This window comes from Cibotium barometz, chromosome 11, assembly GCF_041138505.1.
Source record: "Cibotium barometz isolate CiBa-2024 chromosome 11, ASM4113850v1, whole genome shotgun sequence".
NCBI lineage: Eukaryota > Viridiplantae > Streptophyta > Polypodiopsida > Cyatheales > Cibotiaceae > Cibotium > Cibotium barometz.
Window position 1 is genome coordinate 27,194,727 of NC_141056.1, and position 18,888 is coordinate 27,213,614.

At 40.4% G+C, this 18,888-nt stretch overlaps 1 protein-coding gene across 1 annotated transcript; it reads right to left on the bottom strand.

Moving 5' to 3' along the window:
- Positions 1-16,379: 16,379 nt before the first annotated feature.
- Positions 16,380-17,646, bottom strand: LOC147633984 (uncharacterized). The gene is made up of 2 exons (XM_086805065.1): positions 17,168-17,646; positions 16,380-16,791 (listed from the first exon to the last, which is right to left on the bottom strand). Exons 1-2 carry the CDS (start codon positions 17,483-17,485, stop codon positions 16,549-16,551), a joined length of 561 nt encoding a protein of 186 aa, XP_086661191.1. The 5' UTR covers positions 17,486-17,646; the 3' UTR covers positions 16,380-16,548.
- Positions 17,647-18,888: the final 1,242 nt, after the last annotated feature.

Consider the following 18,888-nt stretch of genomic DNA (forward strand, 5'->3'; position numbering starts at 1 on the left):
AAAATTAGCAGGAGACAATGATTGAAAACAAATGCAGTTCTTGGACAAAATTAGCAGGAGACAATGATTGAAAACAAATGCAGTTCTTGGGCAAAATCATTGTAGCGCTTCAATGTAGCACAATTGGACAGATTACCAGTTCGTCCGGGGGTTTTTCAAGGGTGAGAAATCCTCTTGCATGATCAGATTTTTGAATTAACGCTTCTAGCGGCGGCTGCTTCGACTTTGGGTGCATCATAAAAGCTAGTTTGCCAAAGGTGAGATTAATGCATGATTAAAAGTGTTAATCTCATGATTATGGGCTTAAAACTCAAGTAGACATATTGCTATGAGTGCCCCTTGAAGGCTTTTTGAATAAGATTTGTTAACGGGCTTCAATTAAAATCTCCAAATCGCCCATTCTTCTACACTACAAAAAGTAAATTGCCTCTACTAATTAGTGATTAATTGGCATTTGCCCCTCCCACGGTACTCTCTAATTCATGTTATTTTTTTGCTCAATTAACGAAAAATTGCATTCACTAATACCTTGATTAATGTTAATCATCTGAGGTTTTTAGGGCCATTAATGGTTCATTTGTCACATTCAAGTGTTGCTAAACCTCTGTAAAGCATCAAATAAGATTTTCTCCTTGATTTGAGTGGTCAGTTTGTTCATCCAAATTCGGGTATAAATCTATATTCACATTGTTTGGGACAATGGGATTTCTGAGCTTATATGCTTCAGGCCAGTACCTCATCTATCATGCTTATAAATCACTTGTACAAGGGCAAGACACTGACCATTGATAAGGCTAAGAACTCTTTAAGCAAATTCAACACATTATCATGTGAAAGGGATATGTATTAGCATCATGTCAGGCTTCATGAACACATTGAGAATATGATCCATCTTTGACTATTTCATTACACAATGAAATCAAGGATGAAGAAGACCAAGGGCTACATCAACATCAAGATCTACATCGACATAAAGAAGGTCAAGAGCTACATCGACATTACGAGATACATCAAGAAGATCTTCATGAGCATATTGGTCATCAACAAGGGGGGACTCTCTCTTTATTTCTAATTCCTATTTTGTGTTGAGTCAAGGGTTCTTTGCCCGGGTCATCCCCCAAAATTTGAAGCTTTTGCACTTTTTTGGGTTTGTTATATAGCCTTGATGTTATAAAAGGCATAGGTGGCTTTCTAAACCATCCAAGGCCAGCCCCCACCTATGGTCACCCCTCTATCCTAAGTGAAATGTAATCATAACTAGATGTCTAGCATCTGTCATCACTGACTGGCATTGTAAACCACCATGAGTAAGAGCTACGGGAACTTGGATGGTCATCATAAAGATCTTTGTGAATAGTAACTAGAGTTAGCATTGACATCATAGTAGCTATGACTATTTTGTTGAGGGAGGGTGTTGAAATAATACACCAAAATACAATGTGACATTGGGGATATGGGCATCTCATTACTGCATTTATAGCCAACTTGGTGTGAATACTTTAGGTTTGAACAACCTATTAGTTAGAGTTAAAAGATAGGGTGTAATGCCTATAAAAGGGTATTGTACTTGGTGGTTCACTCATCTCATTCTCATTCATTAATACAATCATCTTGTGTTTTGTGCCCAACTTGCTCTCTCTTTCTTCTCTTCTTCTTCCTCCTCAACCATGAAGAGATTTCATCCTCCATAGCTCCATGATTGAACTTGTGATTTCCAATATGGTATAAGAGCCATGCTTCTCAAAAATTAATGCTTAATCTACTCATTAACACATTCCCTAATCTTGATTAGTGAGAAATTACCCATTTTTTCCCTCTTCCTTGCAAAAACACAGCTCTATCCCCTTCCATTGGATTCTTGATTTATCCTTAAAGACTCAACCATTTCTCAAGCTACAACTTCAGGCCTCTCCCCAACTCTTAGGTGCACCCTCCAGTCATCTCAATCGAGCACAATCACGCGCGAAATCACTGGGAGAAGATGATTGAAAAAAAAAACATAGTTCTTGTCAAAAACGATGTGTCACTTTAATGTAGTATAATTGGAGAGATTACCAGCTCTTTCGGGGATTTCTTGAGGGTGAGAAATCCTCCTGCATGATCAGATTTTTGAATTAAGGCTTCTAGCGACCGCTTTGACTCTGGGTGCATCATAAAAGCCAGTTTACCAAAGGTGAGATTAATGCATGATTAAAAGTGTTAATCTCATGATTATGAGATTAAAACTCAAGTAGAAATATTGCTACGAGTGTCCCTTGAAGGCTTTTTGAATAAGGTTTGTTAATGTGCTTCAATTGAAAGCTCCAAGTCGCCCATTCTTCTACACTACAAATAGTAATTGCCTCTTCTAATCAATGATTAATTGGCATTAATATTTATGTTCTTGGACCATTGAGGATTCAGTCATGCCATTGGAGACTTGCTATTATTTGCCAAAGCTTCATATTGAGAAAGCCCCTTGATTTGCGCCTCCGACGGTACTCTCTAATTCAAGCTATTTTTGCTCAATTAACAAAAAATTACATTCACTAATACCTTGATTAAGTGAGTGTGAACACTTATGGCCATAAATATAAGTGAATTTCTCTCATAATACAACACACTCTCCGATTGTGCTATTGAGTCTTACTCTTGCTAATCCTCTTGCTAATCTATCTCCCTAATGCATGCTAGTGAGTGTGTGTGAGTGAAGTGAGGTGAGAAGAGGGACGAGTACCCGTAGTGCAATGCGACGGTGTGACAACACTCAGGAGGTAGAGTGGAATTGCTTCTCAAGGAGTTGTAGAGCTTGGAAGGGTTACGAGCTTGACTATTGGAAAAATCCTCACGACAGTTGCGGTTCACCAAGTAATCTCTTGTTGGTTTCAAGGGATGTTAGGTTGAGCCATAACAGGGCACTTGGACGGTCATGATAAACAGCTTTATAAATAGTAACTAGAGCTAGCATTGACATCATAGTAACCACAGATATTTTGTTAAGGGAGGGTGTTGAAATAATACACCAAAATACCATGTGACATTGGCGATATGGGCATCCGATCATTACGTTTATAGCCAACTTGGTGTGAATACTCTAGGTGTGAACAACCAATTGGTTAGAATCAAAAGATAGGATTTAATGCCTATAAAAGGGTATTGTACTTGTGGTGGTTCATTCATCTCATTCTCATTCATTCATAATACAATCACCTTGTGTTGTGGCCAACTTGCTCTCTCTTCTTCTTCCTCCTCAACCACAGAGAGATTTCATCCTCCATAGCTCCATGGTTGAACCTATGTGATTGGCAACAACATCCACCCTTATATTTATATGTATTCAATGTAATTATGCATGTGTCACTTTGTGTGTGTGTGTGTGTGTGCATATATGTATGTGTGTACAGTGTGTGTGTTAATTAACATATGTGTATGTGTGTACAATGTGTGTGTGTGTGTGTGTTAATTAATATGTATGTGCGTGTGTGTACGTGCACGTATGTGTGTTAATTAATATGTATGTGCGTGTGTGTACGTGCACGTATGTGTGTTAACTAATAAATATGTGTGTGTGTGTGTGTGTGTGTGTGTTTTCCATTATGATATATAAAACGTAATCATTATTGGTGTGTTAACATATATATATTTATGTGTGTGATAATTAACAAATTATTTAATCAAGCCAAAATTAACACATAACATACATATATGCATGCATGTGTGTATGTTAATTAACATAGTAATCAATTAACGTATATATATGTGTGTGTGGTGTGTGTTTTTATAGGATTTAAATTATATATGTATGTATGTGTGTTTGTGTGTTTTTAGGATTTAAAATATATATGTATGTGTGTGTGTGTGTGTGTGTGTTTTAAATAGGATTTAAAATATAATGTGTATGTTTCATGCACGCGCACACACATGCTTAGGATTTAAAATAACTAATCAAATAACATTTTAAAAAACAGAATGCATGTGATGCTTACATGGAATAAGGCACTGTTCATAGAAAACCTGCAAACAGTGAGATAACAAAACTGCAAATATTTGGAGCTCACTTGTAAAAATCAAATTTGAAAATTTTTAAAAATCGCATAATTTGAGACCTAAAGTAAATCTCTTACAAGAATAGGTGAGCTCAAGGTTTTTCATAACACTAAATTTAACTACAAAGGTTTTACATGGTATAATATTTTTAAGAGAGGGTTTTCTAAGGTTTGACAATATCTTTAAGGGTTTAGGGTTAAGGTGGTTGTCCAGTAGGATAAAGCCACATGGAAATCAGGTGGGTAATGTTGCTATAAAAGTGAGATGATCCATGGGACATGCCATACCCCAAGTTAAAAGTTCCAACTTCTAGATGAATGTTTCTGAGATGCTTTAGAGTCTGATGTTGATGATTGATGTCTTGGTATTATTGGCGGGTGAAAATTCCATGTAGGCCACTATCGCCGCTCGCCCATGGAGTCTCATGATGATGATTGCTATCTTGCCGGCGGGTGGAAATTTGATGTATGTTCAAAAACTGAGGCCACCACCTGTCCATCACTCGTGACTCATGAGTATTGTGTAATATGTAATCAGTTACATACGTGTAGAGGGTTGTTTTATTGTGTAGTATGTAATCAGTTACATATGTGTAGAGGGTTGTTTTATTAACCCTACATTATTTTCTTAAGCTAAGTGGGGCCTGTGATGCTTGTCGCCCTTTTGCCTTCGTCACAAGCTCTTAATTTTCAAACACAATTATTTTTGGAAGTTAGATCACAGTTACAAATCAAGTTTTCTGGTTAACATTATGGAATTGCTATCACATTACAAGACGAAACTCAGATTGACGTAATGATAGATGCAAGATATTTAAGAAAGGAGTTCCATGTCTTTAAGGTACAAGGTGCATCTGATTGGAGAGTGAAATCTCTCAAAGGCACATGGAGTTTCATTGGAAAAAATGAAGGTGGCGTCTTAAGTATCCTACCTTACCTGCTTTGGCACAAGTTGCAATGTTATAGCATTGTAGTATGTGAAAGAGGTTTCAGTGCACAAAACATTCGAAAAAACAAGTTGAAAAACTGTTTGGAGATTAAAAGTATGGACGTTCTCATGCAAATATCTACTGAAGGTCCTCCGCTCATGTGTTTTGATTTTACAGATGCCGTTGGATTGTGGAGAGATGGAGCAAAGACATCAAGACATTTTTATATACATGTAGATTGAGTGAAAGCTTTCATTAAGATATTTTGGACTTAGAAGTTTGAAGTATATTGGACTTAATTTTTTGTAACTCAAGTCTCTATTTATCATTGAAATTAGTCAAGATTTTTAGACTTGTGTCTGTGAAACTTTGATATTTGGTTAATTTAAGTTTTTGTAACATCTTAAATTTGAAAAGTTACTTATTGTTGCATCACATGTCAAAAAGTTTTTTTAAAATTTCACTTTTTTACTAAAAAAATTACATTTTAAAATTTGCAATTTATTTATTAGAAGTTTTTTTTCTTTGTTAACTTGGACATATAACCCTCAACTTTCAAGTTAAGACGAAGGGGTGGAACTGGACCAGAGCTATTATTGACGTTACACACAATCACACATCGGTGCTGGGTAGCTAGGGCCATGCAAGAACGTGTGCCTGGTCATAGATAATACGTATGCATAGCTGGGCGTCCGACATGCACAGAGTCGATGTACTATTTATTCCCATGAATTAGGGCTGTGAGGACAGATGTAGCTAGGCAGTCAAACAGAGTTGACTCTAAAGGAATTTTGTTTTTGTTTTTCGAGATGGGGTCAAAAGCAAGCAAGCTTGTTTCTGAGAATTTTGAGGAATGTACCCACGATTAGGGCACATAGCTGTAGAAACGATTCAAATTTACTAGTTTTTAGTTAAAACACTAGTTTTGCCAGTGTTTTTAGTTAAAACACTGGCAAAATATGTAAATTTAGCCTAGAAAACCTGGTTACTTTATAAGTATGTCCTTATTTTGATCGGTTTAAAAAAATGCTTTTATGGAGCCCTCAATTATAGGTATATTATCTATAAATGAACAATTCAAGAAAAAATTACAAAAAAGCTTACGATCGACGAGAATCTAGTCATTTTTTTCATTTTCATAAATTGACAAAAAAATGGTTTGATAGGGTTTATTGTTTCACTCAAATATCGAGTGCTTTCTTTTGCGTGTGAGGTGATTGAGAGTTCAATGATCACATTTTCCTCACATATACTTATGCACTTGCACATCTTTTCATGTAGAATTTCCCCAAGTCCTCCACATCAATGTTAGAAAAAGTATTTTCTCAAAAAGTGGAAACCTTTATCTACAAATTGTGGAATTATTTATAAAGAAAAATCTTAAAATCTAGAGGTTTTTGTTCTATAGCTTCTCAATATCTAGAGATATTTGTACCTTCAAGTTTTAAATTTAAAGGTATTCACAAACTATACTAAACTCGAGTTTTTTTTAAAACACTGCTCATTCTTCCTCTCAGCCCATGCTACTTGCTACCCTACTCCCTACCCAACTACATGGACCTACTATATAGACATGGTTGTTGTCTATGAATGCTTGTGAAGGAGCGTATGAAGGGAGCATAAGGACCATACATACCATTGAATATCATAATTACAATTTATCAAACTTCTCATGAACTTTCAAAATTTTGATGATGTATTGAATAAACATTTCTCAAAATTATAAGCTGCTACCACTAAATTTTGTTGATCTTTTTGGCTTATTAGTGACAGGATGGTGGGGCAACAATTGATGCCCCACCACCTTGTGTAAACCCTCTTGAGCATGGGCATTTCTATATGCATACTTATGTAATGTGCTTATGTGTAGAACAACTCTTTAAAAAAGGATTCGAAAATAAATTTCAAGTTTTCTCATCCAAATAGCATGGGGGATGGTCACTGAGCGAGCTTGGTTGGAGGGAGATTTAGAGGGTGCGTTTCTTGGTTTCCCTCTCTCTCTACTTGAACAATCTCTCTCTAACTATTGCTACCACCACCACCATCCAGCTTGGCCCACACCACCCTCTCTCTCCTTCTCCCACCCTCTTCCCTCCCCCTCTCTCTCTTCCCTCCCTTTCCCTCTCTCACTCTCTCTAGGAAAGAGAGTGTGGGTGGGCTATATCCTCCTCTCTCCTTCTCCCACCCTCCCTCTCTCTAAAGAGAATGTGGGGGAGAGGGAGAGCTTCAAACCCTAGCAAGCAAACACACACACAAGAGAGACCAAGACACAAGAGAGATGGATAGCTGAATTTTCTTCTATCTTCTTCTTCTCTACTCAACCAACATAACGTAAAGATAAGTGTACACACTATATGGGTTAGTACTCAACTACTACAACATATAAGGGTTGGTCCATAATGTGAACCTGACTAAATGAGCTGGCGCTATAACTATGCCAGTCTCTAGTAATCCAAAATCGCTGTGACGCACAGCCTGTATCCCACTGGCCGCATATCACCCATAATCTCACCAACCATGCCAGTGGTGTAGATGCGGAAGTTATCACCCAGGCGGGTCATCAATGTCCGCCCGTAGCACTAGTTGAGCTTGATATCTCAACACTTCCCTCAAGCTCAACTCCACACATTTCTCCAAGTAAGCCCTAAACCTATGGAGATTCTCTGTGCCCAATGCCTTCATGAAGATGTCAGCCACCTGATCCTCTGTGCTGACATATACCAGATTTACGTCTCCTGCTAGAACCTTCTCCCTCACAAAGTGATAATGCATCTTAATGAGCTTTGTTCTAGCATGATATACTGGGTTATTGGCCAACTGTATGCTGCTCATGTTGTCACAATATATGACAACTGCCCTATCCCACGGGCTCTCCCATGTCACCAAGTAGCTTCTGAAAAACCAATCTACCTCACAAGCTACCATAGCAGCATCCTTGTACTCTGTCTCTGTACTCGACAAGACAACTGTTGGCTTCTTCTTACTGCTCCAACTCACAATAGCACTCCCAAATGAGAACATAAAACCACTGGTAGATCCCCTATCTGCAATACTGCCAGCCCAATTAGCATATGTGTACCCATGCAACTGTATCTCTATACCAGCCTCATAGAAAAGTCCATAATCAACTGTGGACTTTATGTACCTAAGGATCAGTCTAGCCGCATCCAAGTGTGGCTTCGTAGGGGCCTGCATAAACTAACTCACAAGTCCAACAACATAGCTCAAGTTTGGCCTTGTAATAGTCATGTAGATCAAACTACCCACTATGCGCCTGTATGTAGTGGAGTCCTCCAAAAACTCACCTGTATCTGCAGAAAGCTTTGTATTCTACTCCAATGGCACTGAAATAGGCTTACAGCCTGTCATACCATACTTGGACAACATGGCCAAGCCATATTGCCTCTACAATAGCAAAATGCCATGAGGTGATCTCACCACCTCTATGCCCAAGAAATACCATAGCTCACCCAAATCCTTTATCTCAAACTTCTGCTTCAAAAGCATCCTGACATCATGTATGTCTACATCACTATCACCAGTGATAATCAAGTCATCCACATAGATGACTAATAGCATGATCCCTCTATCTGTCTTTTTCACATATAGTGAAAAATCTACATTGGATATCTCAAATCCAATGGTAACAAGATACTCCCCGATCTTGTTTGACCATGCTCTCGGTGCCTGCTTCAAGCCATACAAGGCTTTGGGTAACCTGCACACAAAATCTGGATGTGCATCACTCTCATAACACCTGGTGGCTGCATCATGTATACTTCTTCTTGCAAATCACCATGGAAGAAAGCATTCTTTACATCCATTTGATGTAAAGACCAACCCTTTGTTTGCAGCCATAGCACTGACAGCTCTCATAGTTGCCATTCTTGCAACCGGGCTGAATGTCTCCTCATAGTCTATGCCATAAGTCTACACAAAGCCCTTGGCAACCAATCTTGCCTTGTATCCTCTCACTGAACCATCAACATTGTGCTTGACTTTATACACCCACTTACATCCAATTGCCTTCTTTTCCTTAGGCAAAGGCACTAACTCCCATGTTGCATTTGCATCCAATGCTGCCATCTCCTCATCCATGATATCTTCCCATTTCTTATTTCCAATTGCCTGCTCAAAAGCAAGTGGGCTTAGCCTTCTGTATCGCTTTTACCATGTAAGCATAATGATGGGTTGTATATCCATCATATCTCAACCTGTCAACATGGTATCTAACCCTCGTAGACCTGTGTACACTTGGATCACTACTGTCCTCAAAACAGTCGTGGTTCTCCTTACACTAGGAGTAACCACATACGGAATGCCAAGCTCCTCATCAAGGCTCTGCTTAGAGCCACTAGAGTCACCATCCACATATGAGTGACCTGCTGACAGATCAGGCACAAAAGATTGATCTACCTTTTCCTTCCCTTTTGGTGATACACGTGTACCTACATCATTCCTCAACTTGCTCTAACATGGGATCCACTGCTCGAGGACTCCCCTGGTCCACTCAGCACCTATGATTGCTGCTCTACATGTGGTGTAACATCATCACTTCTTACATTTGCATCTTCTGTTGCCTTCACTATTGGTGCATACCAGCTACTTATCTCATTGAAGACAACATCTCTGCTTACTCGCATCTCACGAGTGGTAGGGTTATAACATCTATAACCTTTTTGCTCCATAGCATAACCAATGAAGATGCATTTCTCTGCCTTTGGATCCAACTTTGTTCTCACTTCATCAGGAATATGTACATATGTAATACACCCAAACACTTTCAAGTGAGACACATCCGGTCTTATGCTTGTAAACTTCTGTTCAGGAGTCATACCATGAACAGCTATAGTGAGTGTCCTGTTCATAATGTACACAGTAGTTGCTACTGCTTCTGCCCAAAAGTTGTGGCATATTCTTTTCAAGACATGTGCCACTTTTGCAATGTGCCTATTTTTACTTTTGCTACTTTTGCAATGTGCCTATTTTTACTTTCTGCAACACCATTCTGTTGGGGAGTGTACCTGTACGTAAACTACCTCTTGATTCCCTGCTTTCTCAAGAAATCGCTGAACTCATTGAAGAAATATTCTCCCCCACCATCTGATCTTAGGCGTTTTATTTGCATGCCTTTTTCCTTCTCGACCAAGGCTTTAAATCTCTATACCACTCAGCATGACTGGGTCTTGAATGGCTTGTACTCTTTGCCAAGCCCGTTCAGACAGACACTCACCAAATCATCATCCTCCATTGATACATTGATAGACCCAAGGGATTCAACAATGCCCTTGATCTTTAAGGCATATTCATTGATGGTGGACATGCTTTTCTTTTCCACAGTATGCAACTCTTTCTTTAACTGCAACTTCCTTGCCTTTGTGTTAGTCTGGAACATCTGAACCAAATTTTGCCATGCAACTGCTGGAGTGTTTGCATCCTGTATGTGTCCTATCATAGTATCTGTGACACTAATTGAAAGCCAGTACATAACTTTTCTTGCACCCTGATTCCAATCCTTGAATGCCTTTATATATGCAAGAGTGGCATTCTCCTCAGATAACTCTGGAGGATCCTCATTGTCTCCTTCTACATAATCCCAAAATCCTTTACCCATTAGGAAATTGGTCATTCTGAATTTCTAGGCATGGAAATTATTCTTATCCAGCTTCTCACTAACAATCTGAATAATTCCGTCAAATATGTTTTTCTATAGCAATCAAATAACTTGCAAACAAACAACTTCTGTATGCAACCTGTAATACAACAGTATCTCCTGTAACTGCTGCACGGTAACGGTACTTCAGCACAGCTTGTGTGTCACCAAATGTGACTAGAGTACATGTACATACACCCAGTATCAACAATACATGTGCAAACCTTGTGTGCACTTCCAAAATGCACTGCTGCACTGCAATAACTAGATTTCAAGCAGAAACAGTTCTCTATCACAAAACTTCCAGAAAACTATCAAAAATACCCCGTTTAGTACCGCTTCCTTCCTTGCTTGTTCTTGCCTCTTGCTTGCCTCCTTAGCTCTCACACAAGCCAGGCTCTGATACCATAAAGAGAATGTGGGGGAGAGAGGGAGAGCTTCAAACCCAAGCAAGCAAACACACACACACAAGAGAGACCAAGACACAAGAGAGACCAAGACATAAGAGAGAGATGGATAGTTGAATTTGCTTCTATCTTCTTCTTCTCTACTCAACCAACATAACATAAAGATAAGAGTATACACTATATAGGTTAGTACTCAACTACTACAACATATAAGGGTCGGTCCATAATGTGAACCCTACTAAATGAGCTGGCGCTATAACTATGCCAGTCTCTAGTAATCCAAAACGGTTGTCACATAGCCTGTCATCCCACTGGGCCGCATATCACCCATAACTTTCTGACCAACCATGCCAGTGGTGTAGATGCGGAAGCTATCACCCAGGCGGGTCATCAATGTCCGCCGCCGTAGCACTAGTTGAGCTTGATATCTCAACACTCTCTCCTCTCGACCCTCTTCCCTCTCTTTCTCTCCTTGTCTCGCCACACCGCCCAGCCCACACCACCCTCTCTGTCCTCCTCCCACACTCTTCCCTCCCCCTCTCTCTTCCCTCCCTCCCTTTCACCCCTCTCTCTCCTTCTCTCTCCCTCCCCTCTCTCTTCCCTCCCTTTCACCCCTCTCTCTCCTTCTCTCCCTCTCTCTCTCTCTTCTCTCTCCCTCCCTTTCACTCTCATGCCCTCCTTCTCTCTCTCTCTCTCTCTCTCTCTCTCTCTCTCTCCACCTCTCTCTCTTCCCTTCTTTTTATCCTTCTCTCTTTTGTATCTCCTTCTCTCTCTCTCTCTATCCTTCTCTTACCTCCTATCCTTCTCTTGGCTCTCTCTCTCTCTCTCTCTCTCTCTCTCGCTCTCTCGCTCTCTCGCTATCCTTCTCTTTGCTAACTCTTTAGTCCATCTCTTTGCTCACTCTCACCTCCCTCTCTCTCCCTCTCTCTCTCTCTCTCTCTCTTTCAATCCCTTTTTTTGCTCACTCCCTCTATCTTTCCTCTCTACCTTTCTCTCTCACTCTTTCAGTCCCTTTCTTTGCTCAAGCTCTTTATCCTCCCTCTCTCTCTTCCCTTCTCTTTGCTAACTCTCTCTATCCTTGAACTCTTTTTTGTATCTCCTTATCTCTCTCTCTCTCTCTATCCTTCTCTTACCTCCTCTTCTCTTGGATCTCCTTCTCTCTCTCTATCCCTCTCTCTCTCTACCCTTCTCTCTCTCTATCCCTCTCTCTCTCTACCCTTCTCTTTGTTCTCTCTCTCTCTCTCTCTCTCTCTCTCTCTCTCTCTCTTTTGCTCTCTCTCTCTCTATCTTTTCCTCTCTACCCTTCTCTCTCACTCTTTCAGTACCTTTCTTTGCTCAAGCTCTTTATCCTCCCTCTCTCTCTTCCCTTCTCTTTGCTCTTGCTCCCTGTCGTGCTTTCTCTCTCACTCACTCTTTATGTCCTCTTTGATCACTCTCTTTATATTTCTTTCTCATTTCTCAACAAAGCTTACTTAACTCATGTTTTGCGTACAGATCATTGAGGCTACAAACGCTTCACTACCTTATTCATCCACACAATATAGAAAATGTCAATTCTTTATTGGTTTGTACATATATAAACATCGTTTTGCTACAGAGGAGAATGATGCCTTATTTTTGCAAAACCCCAACATGCATTGTTGTCACCCTCTTTCTCTCTTTTTTAATATGAAAAATAAGATCATAACATAATCATAAATAATTTCTATAAATAAGATCATGACCCAATCACTTGAATATTCACAAATAAATATGTTTACTACACCACAATGAAATCTTCATTAAGACATTCTCCAGTACATCCTCTTCGGGATCAATACAAACAATGTTCATGCCTAATTTTTGTCCTACTGTGACACAAAGTTGGAGGTTATCTTTGGTCATGTCTCAAACCCAAAGGTTGAAGAAGGGGAGGCGGTCTCAATGCCAAAGAAGGAACAGGAACAAACTCTCACCCTCTATCTCCCTAGATCAAAACAAATATAGAGACATCAAAGGTGAGATTGTAGTCCAAAAGAGGAAATAGGAAAGGCTCTCGGCGGGAAGCATTAATTTGAGCCAAGCGATCAGCTCCAAAAGTGAGGGCAAGTCTTTGCTGGGAAGAAAATCTTTCGGCTCAATACGATGTGAATTGAAGTGAAAGGGGTATATTGATACGGCTCATTTGGAATGGATCGGATGGTTGGGCTACATCATTTTCAAAAAAAAGAAAGAAACCAATAAAACTTCCCAAAGTGAAAAATCTGCTCTGATTGGACAGCTATAACTTTTTATGTGCTACTCAAAACAAAGTCTCAAAAAAATCAATGGATAGAGCTTCAAAAGCACATGTAATAACCTTTTTTTGGAATAAAGTGGTTTCAACTATAGGTCGCCATGTCTTTTGTATTAATTATGGATTTGTTGTTGCTATGATTAATTATATCAAATTCTTGGTTTATTGTATGTTTGGCAACATCATGTTCTTCTCTCTCTCTCTCTCTCTCTCTCTCTCTCTCTCTCTCTCTCTCTCTCTCGCTTCCTCTCAAATAATTAGGCCATGATCTCAATCATAATTGAAAAATTATTGATCTTAATAAATTTACATTCTTCATTGCTTCTTACGCAAGGCATAGTAGATAGCTTGTATGTATAAATCTTGAAATTATTCACCTTGTTAATTGTACTCACATGCAAAGATATGGCGTCACATGCAAAGGCTTTAAATGCTATGAAATCATGTGCAAAGGGCATGGATTACCATACACATATAATAACATCCATATGCAATAACATCCACATGTAATAACATCTGGATAAAGAGATTATGTATAGGGAGAATGGGACAAGGAGAGAGAGGGAGGGAGGGAGGGAGAGAGGGTGGGAGAGTGAAAGGGAGGGAAGAGAGACGGAGAGGGAAGAGGGTGGGAGAAGAAGAGAGAGGGAGGGAGGGAGAGAGAAGGAGAGAGAGAGAGAGAGAGAGTGGGAGAGTGAAATGGAGGGAAGAGAGGGGGAGAGGAAAGAGGTTGGGAGAAGGAGAGAGGGTAGTGTGGGCTGGGCAGTGGTGGGACAAGGAGAGAGAGAGAGGGAAGAGGGTGGGAGAAGGAGAGAAGGGAGGGTGGGAGAGCGAAAGGGAGGGAGAGAGAGGAGAGAGAGGGAGGGTGGGAGAAAGAAAGAAAGGGAGAGAGGAGAGAGAGGGAGGTAGGAGAGATGAGAGAGAGAGAGAGAGAGAGAGAGAGGGAGGTTAGGAGAGATGAGAGAGAGAGAGGGAGGGAGGGTGGGAGAGAGAAAGGAAGGGAGAGAGGTGAGAGAGGGTGGTGGGCAGGAGAAAGAGAGAGAGGGAGGTGGGAGAGAGAAAGAGAGGGAGGGAGAGGAGAGAGGGAAGAGGGTGGGAGAAGGAGAGGAGGGAGAAGGAAGGGAGAGAGAGAGAGGAGAGAGGGAGGGTGGGAGAAGGAGAGAGAGGGAGGGTGGGAGAGAGATAGGGAGAGAAGGAGAGGAGAGAGAAGGAGAGAGAAAGGGTGGGAGAGTGAAAGGGAGGGAAGAGAGAGGGGGAGGGGAGAGGAGGGGAGAAGGACAGAGAGGGTAGTATGGACTGGGCGGTGGTGGGACACGGAGAGAGAGAGAGAGAGAGAGGGAGGGTGACCTAGGCTGGGCTGGGCTGGGTGGTGGTGGGCAGAGATGGTTGTGGCAATAGTTAGAGAGAGATAGTTCAAGTAGAGAGAGAAGACAACCAAGAAAAGCTCCTTCCACCAAGCTCCTTCAAAAATCACTCTCACTATCATGGTGTATAACCCTATCTAATATGTGGGTTTTGCACCATGTGTAAATGTATGGGAGTTATAATAACACAAAATTGCATACTTTACCTTGACCTTGACCAACATGGCCCACAAAGCACTTCACACTTTATTGATACTACTTGCATACACACTCTTCCATCCATCACCCAACAAAGAATTGAGAATATCAATCCCAACCTAAAGTGGAGAATATTGGGCAATGCAATGATGCAAAAGTGCAACCAAGATACACATGTTTTCCGTACTTTTTTGATAACTTTTTCAAAACACATCTACCAACCCTAGTTGCTTGACCTCTATGTGGTTGTAGCTTAATTTTAAATGAGTTCAACCACTTTTCATTGCAAATTTTCTTGCCTCCCTAAAGTTGCATGATATCATGATGACCTTTTCAATTCATCCAATTTCCTCTTTAAAGTTGTTGATACAATTGGATTTTTGAAATTCATAGGTTAAGATAAGATTCTAAAAAACGTGTTTAAAATCATCCATTTTTACTTGAAGACTACACAAATATGCATTCCATGGGCACATAAGCTCACAAATGGTGTGCACTATCAACACTTGGTTCACATTCAAAATAAATTATAAAGCTAACCTAATGGATTTTACATTCTAATGTGGCAAATTTATATGATTTATAGTCAAGACAATATAATGATTAGTCTACTAAAGAATATAATGATTAGTCTACTCAAGACAATATAATGATTAGTTTTACATAGTATGGTAAAGTCATTCGCCAGTTTTATTGCGTGAGTTAATAACAAAGCACATTTTAAATGATAAAGAAGAAAACAAAAATGGATAACTAAAAAGATGCATGAGTGCATAATTCTGTAAGGAAATGTTGAACTCTCAATCACATGCCACTTCCACTTGAAAATAAGGGATAGGTTTTCCTCCTCCTCTTCCCCCTCCCCCCGCTCCCCATGCAGAAGAAAGCACACGACATTTGAGCGAAAGAATAAGCCATATCAAACCAAAGTTTTAATGTTAATTCAGGAAAATAAAAAGAAATAACTAGAGGAAGATTTTGTGAATATAGTTGATGTGCAAAGCTTTCTTCTTTCCATAGGATATTCTTCCTTGTTACAGACAATCACTTGAAGGTTAGAGAAGGTTTATAAAGACGTTGAAAATTGAGATAGTTTACTTGAATGGGATTTTTGGAAATCCAAATTGAAAATTTACTATAACATTTAGAGGGAAAAAAGTACAATGTTAGGATCAAACTCCTCATCAGTTTCCTCATATACTTAAGGTAACTCGGTTGCAATCCTTTAAATCTTATGGCTGCAGAGCTAGTGTAATCACACAAATTTCTTCAATCTTGAGACACACCGTTTTTCATATACAAGCATGGCTGGTTTATCATCAACAACTTTTTTGGCCTCCACAATGTGTTACTTTCACAAGCTTGTCAAGTTGTTTCTCAAATACTGTAGACTCTTTGAACACATATACTTCATGTAGAGAGAGCGAGCTTCGGAAATTTATTTCTTCTCTCTAATGCACAGTATCTCCCAAATTTCACATCCACACAGCAAAACAAGTCATCATCATGACTGCATAACGTGAAGAAATCAAATTTAAAATATTTATACAGAAAAAAAGAAAAAGGATAGTCTTGATGAAATAACAATCCATATGCTGAGATAGAAATCTCAGCGTCAGAAATAATTAGAGACCCAAAACGTAAACAATCCAACAACACAAAGAAAGTGGTGGTGCTAATGTTCCATGACAATGATATCACCAGAAGTGGTGATGGCTTTTATGGCGATTTTCTTCATGCTTGTGGTGATGGCCATGGCCATGGCCATGATGACTTTGGCCGCCGCCAAGGCTGGCAATGAGGTGCTCATCCTTCTTCTTCTCTTTGTGTTCATGGAAGGCGTATGCTGCCGAGCCCACAGCTGCTGCCCCTGCTATCTCTGCTTCAAGCTTGTGCCTGCCTGCGTGGGCTGGATCCACTTTGGCTTCATGTGCTTCATACTGCCATCAGGATCACAACACTCATCCACATCACACAACAAGAACCTCTAACCCTAAACATGACACACAGTAACCCTAGGTTTTCATACTACTTCGAAACACCGACCTTAAAACGATGCACATAAGAGGAATGACAACATCCATTAACATCAAGAAGGTAGAAACCCTAACCCTAAGAACGGTGCATGGCTTGCTATTGCAATAATTGACTACATCAAACTATTTAGACCCTCGGGATCTTAATATCCAACTACAAGTAACAATCAGAAACCATGACCTTGGGCCGTAGGAAAAGTCAGAAAACTCATTCGCCATTGAGAAAACGTAAACCCTAACCCTAGATTCAAGACACCCTAGAAGAAGGGGAAGAACATACCAGAGCAAATGCTCCCGCAGCCACTGCGCCCGCTTCTGCGGCGTGCTCGTTTCGGGCATGACGATGCTGGTCGGCGATGGCGTGATTCAACTGCTGCTGCCGGTAAGGATCAAAGGAGGGGGCGCCGTATGGAGCCGGCTGAATGGCGTAGTTGTAAGGGTCGGGGGCGCCATGGCCGTAAGGCAGAGGTGCTGGTGGGGGGTACGCGGAGGGAGGAGGGGGATAGTAAACGGCAGGAGCGCCGGCATAGCCATGGTGTCCATGATGCTGCTGCTCTTCATGGTGGTGGCCATGGTGATGGTGGTGATGGTGTCCCATAACTGAGGCAGAGTGATTGATTGATTAAGCGAGAAAGAGGCGATTAAACTGAGGCAGAGTGATTGATTAAGCGAGAAAGAAGCGATTAAACTGAGGCAGAGTGATTGATTAAGCTGAGGCAGAGTGAGTGATTGATTAAGCGAGAAAGAAGACAACGAAGCGAGAAAGAAGACAACGAAGCGAGGATTATAAGATTATGAGCAGCTTTGTAACTTTCACAAGTTCGAACTTCGGATGTTAACGCCATTGTAGCAGCTCGGACCGGGTCGGCAGAAAACACGTCAAAGACTAAACTTGGGACGTTTTCACGCGTGACACCGTTATTGGGGACCACATGCATAAGAATTAAGAACAACTTTGATACGACGACATATATAGGTAGGCGGATGCCCTTGCATCCCCATTTCACCTTCCTACGGTTTCTGTGCATAGGGTGGCATCTCTTCGAACTAGCGTTTGTCCCAACTGTAGGCACCTTAGCATTATCGTACTACGGAGTACACACACGTCTACTCTTCATTATACCTGGAGTACACACCCTAGGTGCTCTTTTACTTCATTAAAACCTGTGAGAGAAAATTGACAATGTGTGGAATATCTTACAAGTGGATTGGTCAGAATCCTTGTGTTCGCCCATGAATAGGCTCATGACTTCAAGCATCCCACTGCTTGTTGGTGATGGCTTTACCTGTGGTAGCAAAGAGGGTAGCAAGGATGCAAAAACGGTGTTGTCATGGATTAATAAACTTGATAATTTTTTTTCTCAGGAAGAATTATCTGAGAAAGACAAAGCCAAGTGTGCTGCAAATCATTTGGTCATTGTGATGGAATGCAATCAAGTAAGGACGTGAAAGACCTAGGACTTGGAAAGAATTCCAAAAGCTCATCAAAAAGAAATTTTTGCCACCTCAATACAAAGCAAGAGCACGTCAACAATGGGATATGCTTCGTCAACTTGACAAAGAGACTGTACAACTATATGTGGCCAAATTTTGGCAAGTTCTCATCCAACTCCAAGCCATTGAACGAGTGAGAACAATGGAGCAAAAACACAAATTCATTGCTAGATTAAAGCCAACTCTTTGAGCGGAGATCAATATGTTCCAACCTCATTGTCTCTTCATAGCAATCTCTTTAGCTTATAATTGTGAGCGAAAGAATGGAGTACCAAAGGACAACAAACCACCACAGGATTCTCAATGACATGCTAACAAATTTAGACCACCCCCACAGGATTCTCAATGACATGCTAACAAATTTAGAAAGTTTATTAAATTTGACAGGTACACTAATGATACCAAGGGTATTGCTTCAAACAACAATAACAATCGTGGTGCCAACAACAACAACAACAACAAGAACGATGACGCAAAGAAGAAACAAGATTTTGTACCTCGAGTGGT